General features: G+C 34.7%; 1 protein-coding gene across 1 annotated transcript in view; it reads left to right on the top strand.

Annotated features, from left to right (window-relative positions):
• The window catches only part of DCBLD2 (discoidin, CUB and LCCL domain containing 2), a 102,289-nt gene that overhangs the window by 51,042 nt on the left and 44,332 nt on the right, over positions 1-6,915 (top strand). Inside the window, exon 3 of the mRNA XM_019633267.1 lies at positions 6,482-6,619. Within this exon, the coding sequence (XP_019488812.1) occupies positions 6,482-6,619 (138 nt within the window). The remainder of the gene's footprint in view (positions 1-6,481; positions 6,620-6,915) is intronic.

The raw sequence follows: 6,915 nt of genomic DNA, 5'->3' as shown, positions 1-6,915 counted from the left end.
TCCATGTCCTGTGACTATATATATATTCACTTACAGTTGACAGACAATATTATACAACATCAGCTTCAGGTGTACAGTGCAGTGATAAAGCCTCTACCCCATCCATGATGCAGTCTCCCTAACAAGACGTGACCATCTGACACCCTACAAAATATTTACAACATTATTAATTATATTCCTCAAACTGTCTTTCATATCCCTGTGGCAATATTGTAGTTACCTATTTATGCTGTCTAATCCCTTCCCCTTCTCCCTCATCCCCACCCCCCTCCCAACTAACAACCATCAGTTGTTCCTCTGTATCTCTGAGACCATTTCTGTTTACTTTGCTCGTTCATTCAGTTTTTTAGATTACACATATAAGTGAGATCATATGGTATTTGTCTTTGTCCGACTGACTTAGTTCACTTAACATAATAGTCTCTAGGTCCATCCATATCGTTGCAAATGGTACAATTTCATTCTTCTGTATAGCGGAATAATACTCCATTGTATAAATGTACCACAGTTTCTTAATTCAGTAGTCTACCTATGGGCATTTCGGTTGTTTCCAAGTCTTGGCTATTGTCAATAGCACTGGGTAAAACATAGGGGTGAATATATTTTTGTGAATTAGCATCTTGGGTTTCTCTGGATACATACCCAAGAGTGGAACTGCTAGGTCATACGGTAGCTCCATTTCCAGTTTTTTAAGATACCTCCATACTCATTTCCATAATGGCTGCACCAATCTGCAGTCCCACCAACAGTGCACCAGGGTTTCCTTTTCTTCACAGCACCAGCACTTGTTGTTTGTTGATTTATTGATGGTAGCCATTCTGACTGGAGTGAGGTGGTATTTCATTGTGGTTTTCATTTGCAGTTCTCTAATGATTAGTGAGGTTGAACATTTTTTCATATGCCTGTTGGCCATCTGTATGTCCTTTTTAGAGAAATGCCTCTTCATATCCTCTGCCCATTTTTTAATTGGGTTGTTTGTTTTTTTGGTGTTGAGTTGAATGAGTGTTTAATAAATTTTTATATTAACCCTTTATCAGCTATATAATTGGCAAATATCTTCTCCCATTCAGTAGGCTGTCTTTTTGTTTTATTGATGATTTCTTTTGCTGTGAAAAAACTTTTAAGTTTGATGTAATCCCATATGTTTATTTTTTCTTTTATTTCCCTTGCCCATGGGGATGTATCAGTAAAAATATTACTGAGGGTAATGTCTGCAAATTTATTCCCTATATTTTCTTCTAGGACTTTTATGGTTTCAGGTCTCACATTTAAGTCTTTAATCCATTTTGAATTTGTTCTCGTATGTGGTGTAAGGAGGTGGTCCATTTTCATTTTTTTGCACGTGTCAGTCCAATTTTCCCAGCATCATTTATTAAATAGACTATCTTTACTCCAATGTAAATTCTTGCTTCCATTGTCATTGATTAAATGACCGTATATGGATGGGTTTATTTCTGGGCTCTCTATTCTGTTCCATTGGTCTGTGTGTCTGTTTTTATGCCAGTACCATACCGTTTTGATTTACTGTAGCCTTGTAGTATGATTTGATGTCGGGTGGTGTGATACCTCCCACTTTGTTCTTATTTCTCAAGATTGCTGTGGCTATTCGGGGTCTTTTATGNCGCCGGTGACTCATGGCAGCCCAGCTCCAGGTTGAGCTGTTGTTCAACATCTTAGCTGTGGAGGGCAGTGTCACTGGCCCTCATATGTGGGATCCCAACTGGGGCCCTCTGGCGTCCCAAGCCAGCTCTTAACCATCACGCCACTCGGCCGGCCCACAGTTTGTTTTCTTATTGTGGCGTTTTAAGAGTTCTTTGTATAGTTTGGATTAGAGTGCTTTATCAGATAGATGTGTCTTTTGCAAGTATTTTTTCCCAGTCTGTGGCTTGTGTTATTCACTTGACATTATCTTTTGCAGAGCAGAAAACTTAATTTTAGTGAAGTCCAGCTTATCAATTCTTTCTTTCATGGATCGCGCCTTTGGTGTTGTATCTAAAAAGTCATAATCATACCCAAGGCATCCAGATTTTCTCTTATGTTATCTTTCAGAAGTTTCATAGTTTTTCATTTTACCTTTAAATCTGTGATCCATTTTGTGTTCGTTTTTTGTGAAAGGTGTAAAGTATATCTAGATTAACTTTTTTTGTATGTGGATGTCCCATCGTTCCAACACCATTTGTTGAAAAGACTATCTGTGCTCCATTGTATTGCCTCTGCTCCCTTGTGAAAGATCAGTTAATTGTATTTATCTCGATCTATTTCTGGGCTATCTGTTCTGTTCTGTTGATTTATTTGTCAGTTCTTTCACCAATACCACACTGTCTTGATTATTGTACCTTTGTAGTAAGTTTTGAAGATAGGTAGTATCAGTCCTCTAACTTTGTTCTTTAATATTGCGTTGGCTCTTCTGGGTCTTTTACTCTGTATAAACTTGAAGTTTGTCAATATCTGCAAAATACCTTACTGAGGTTTTGATTTAGATTGTATGAATCTATATAATCAAATTGGGAAAAACTGACATCGTGACAATATTTAATCTTCCTATCCATGAACATGGAACATCTCTGCATTTACTTAGTCCTCCTTTGATTTTGTTCTTTAGAGTTTTGTAGTTTTCCTCATATAGATCTTATGCATATTTTGTTAGATTTATACCTAATTATTTTATTTGGGGGGATGCTAATGTAAATGGTATTGTGTTTTAAATTTCAAATTTCAGGGCCAGCCGAGTGGCGCGTTGGTTAAGACTTGGCTTGGGACGCCAGCTCTTAGCAGCAGTCCTCCGGTTCAGATCCCACATGAGGGCCAGTGACGCTGCGCCCTCTACAGCTAAGATGATGAACAACAGCTTGACCTGGAGCTGGGCTTCTGTGAGTCGCCCGCGATGGCGTAGGCTGCAGTGAAGCTGCAATGGGCTGCCATAAGCTACCGTGATGGCTGGCAGCCGGCGTGAGCAACTGGTAGCCAGCATGAGCTGCCAAGAGCCACTTTGAGTGGCCATCCATTGGCCGGCGACTGACCTGCCTTACCTGGGAAGAGCCCAATGATAATACCAACGTGGGCCAGTGAAGCTACATCACCCACAACTAGGACAACACCTTGTCTGTTCCCCTTCCTGGATTCCCCAATACTGTTCCTTTCCCCCAATTCCCCAATAAAGAAATCTTTAAAAAAAATGTTTTTTCAAATTTCACTTACTCATTGTTGATATATAGGAAAGCAGTTGACTTTTGTATATTAACCTTGTATTCTTCAACCTTGCTATAATCACTTATTACTTATAAGAGTGTTTTTGTCAATTCTTTTAGGTTTTCATAAATGATCATCTGTGAACAGTTTTATTTCTTTCTTCCCAATCCATTTTTTTTCTTTTTTTGGTCTTATGTGTTGGCTAGTACTTCCAGTAATGTTACAAAGAATGTTGAGAGGGGACTTTCTTGGCCTTGTTCCTGATTTTAGTGGGAAAGCTTTGAATTTCTCACTGTTAGGTATGATGTTAGCTGTAGGTTTTTTGTAAATATTCTTCATCAAGTTGAGGAAGTTCCCCTTTATTCCTAGTTTACTGAGAGTTTTTATTACGAAGGGGCATTGGTTTTGTCAAATGCTTTTTCTGCTCTATATGATCATGTGATTTTTCTTTCTTAGACTGTTAATGTGATGGATTACATTAATTGATTTTCAAGTGTTGAACCAACCTTACATACATAGGATGAATTACACTTGAACATAATGTATAATTTTTACACATTGTTGGGTTCGATTTGCTAATACTTTGTTAAGAATTTTTTTATCTATTTGCATGAGAAATATTGGTATGTAGTTTTCTTATAATGTCTTTGGCTTTGGTGTTAGGGTAATGCTGGTCTCATAGGATAAGTTAGTAAGGAATCTCTCTGCTTCTGTCCTCTGAAAGAGATTGTAGAGAATTGGTGTAATTTCTTCCTTAAATATTGGTAGAATTTATCGATGAACCCGTCTGTGCCTGGTGTTGTTTCTTTTGAAGTATTATTAACTATTGATTCAATTTCTTAAATAGATATAGACCTATTCAGATTGTCTATTTCTTCTTGTTTGAATTTTGGCAAATTTCAGTGAACCTGTCCATTTCATTTAGATTCAAATTTGTGGACGTAGAGTTGTTCATGGTATACCATTATTATCCGTTTAATGTCCATGGGATCTGTAGTGATGTGTCCCCACTTTCATTTCTGATATTAGTGATTTGTGTCCTCTCTTTTTCTTATTTAGCCTCGATAGAGGCTTATCAACTTTCTTTTCAAAGAACCAGCTTTTGGTTTCATTAATTTTCTCTATTGATTTCCTGTTTTCAATTTCATTGATTACTGCTGTAATTGTTATTTGTTTTCTTCTACTTGCCTTGGCTTTAGTTTACATTTCTTTTCTTAGTTTTCCTAAGGGCTAATAATTTTTAAACATTTTTATTTCCCTGGAGCATTGGATTCTTTTAGACTATATAAAGTATTTCATGAGTGTTATGGTGATTAATACTTAACTTTTATAATTGTAATTTTCTATGTTTTTTGAAACATACTGCTTTTTGAAATTCCTCTCTTATTTATTCATGGGAAACTAGAGATTTTGGCTGACTTTGAGAGCCATCAGCAGAGCCTGTAATTGTTGGCAATTAAATGTTTTATGTTGATTTAGGAGTACCTCTGAATGGGCAAACTGGAGAAATGGAATTAAAGAGTTAATGAGTATATTGCTCAGATGAGGAATGATTTTTCTTCTTCCCTTCCCCGAGTATTTTGCCAAGTGCTTGCATTACTTGTATAATGGGTAAAATCTGTGATCAGAAGGAACCCAGTGAGGAGAGGGAACGTCATCTTGGCTGAGAATAGCAGGTGAAAACAGGTGTTTGTATGGTATATTTTGAACTCACTTAAGCACCTACAATGTTAGCTATTTATTGTACTTTTATTTTTTTTCTTCTGTTTTTTAAATTGAGATTATCCATTCGTTAGCACTGCCTTTTCAGTTTCATAGAACAAGTATGGTTTAAAAAAATGTTTTGTTTCTACCACAGATTGAATTTACTCAGTTTGGAGAAAAAGATAACTCCAAATAAACAAAAGGTGAAACTGCCGTGCTAATAGAAAATATTTTTATGGTTCTTTCTATATTAAAAGAGTTAAAAAAGGTTTTTTAAACATTGTTTCACTTCAGTAATTTTTTTTTATAAAGACATCTTTGCATAGCATGATAGGTATTCTTTAAATATGATCTTTTTCGTTTGTACTAAAAGTATTCGAAAAGTCAGCATTTGTACGGAACACCTTAATCAGCCTTGTATAAAGACATACATAGATCATTAAATGGCTAAGAACAGCTAGTGCTGATGAGCCCGGATGAAACTGTTGTTCACTTTCGCAGGAGTTAACTGACTTATGTTAAGATTCTAGTGGATAAAATTTCTCTTAGTTTACCTATTCCCATTGGGCCATAAGATTTAATGTGATGGGCTCTGGCTCTGCACGTATTTGGATTTGCTAACAAATTATACAGCATTTGATACTGTTAATATTTCAGATAATATTTGGAATAACGAAATATATATTACTGTTTTTAATATTGAGTCATTAATTTTAAATACTTTGTACTCAAAAGTAATACAGGGTTTAATATTTGTCCTATTTACCAGACTATTTCTGAGTTACTTGGTATTAAAAACAAGTCTGAAGATTTAATCATCTTTTCTTCTTATATATTCAGATGACTATTGTAGGGTTCTTTGATAATGTGTTATTTTACTTGAATGTTAAAAATATTGATAGTTATGTTAAATTGCAGTCCATATTTAGAAATTGAAAGCTTTTTTTTGCACAGTAGGTGTTTCTAAAGAAAGGATGAGCAAAACATGTATGTTATATTGAACACCATAGCACCTAAGACAAGTGTGTGTATCTTAATGTTTGGTATTTATTTATTAAATGCTAAATGAGAAGTTATACTGAATTGAGTTTAATTTTTTAATTTCACTATAAATGATCATCTAAAGGGATTGACCAGAAGTCCAGTAATCCTTGGAAGAAATATTGAGAAGGTTTGAAAAAGGTGTGAGATGTTCCCTGAGACCAGGAATCTAGAGGCACCCTGTGGGGAGCATGTTAAGAATATTACTATATTTATTTGTGAGCTACCTGCCTGCATGAAATACTTTTAATTTTTAAAAAATTCCTCCTTATATTATTTTAAAGAATATACATGTATTTCACAGGAAATTGAATCTTCATAAGGTCACTGATGCTAGTACTATTTTTTCTTTTGAATCATTTGAACAGTTATTACTTGTTTTTTTTACCCCCTATGGAGTAATGTGATTTTTAATCACTAAACAGTCTATCATTTTATACTATTTAATACCCAGTTTGGTATATTATTCTGATTTTGTTATCTACATTGTAAATACTACTAACTTCATGAGAGTCACCACAAATATCTGCTTTTGTTTCATTTCTAGGCAAATACTGTGGTCTGGGGTTGCAAATGAACCATTCAATTGAATCAAAAAGCAATGAAATTACAGTACTATTCATGAGTGGCATCCATGTTTCTGGACGAGGATTTTTGGCCTCATACTCTGTTATAGAGAAACAAGGTAAGTTTCACTTTATACCATGGCTCCCATATTTTATAGTTTCTAAAAACAAAAATGAAATGTTTCTTCAAGTACCCGTTATCTGAGTTTGTAATAGAAACGAAAGACTGAACAGTTAATAACATATATATATAAATTTAACAAATAAAATTAGATCAGTTTTAGAATTTCAAAAATTAAAAATGTATTAACTTTTTTATTTATATATTTTTTTATTATGAAATACACATTTTTAAAATTAGTTTCAGCTGTACAACACAGTGCAATAGTTATACTTTTTACCCCTCGAAGTGACA

Source organism: Hipposideros armiger, unplaced genomic scaffold (genome assembly GCF_001890085.2).
Source record: "Hipposideros armiger isolate ML-2016 unplaced genomic scaffold, ASM189008v1 scaffold_1268, whole genome shotgun sequence".
NCBI lineage: Eukaryota > Metazoa > Chordata > Mammalia > Chiroptera > Hipposideridae > Hipposideros > Hipposideros armiger.
This window is presented reverse-complemented; position numbering and strand designations above follow the sequence as displayed.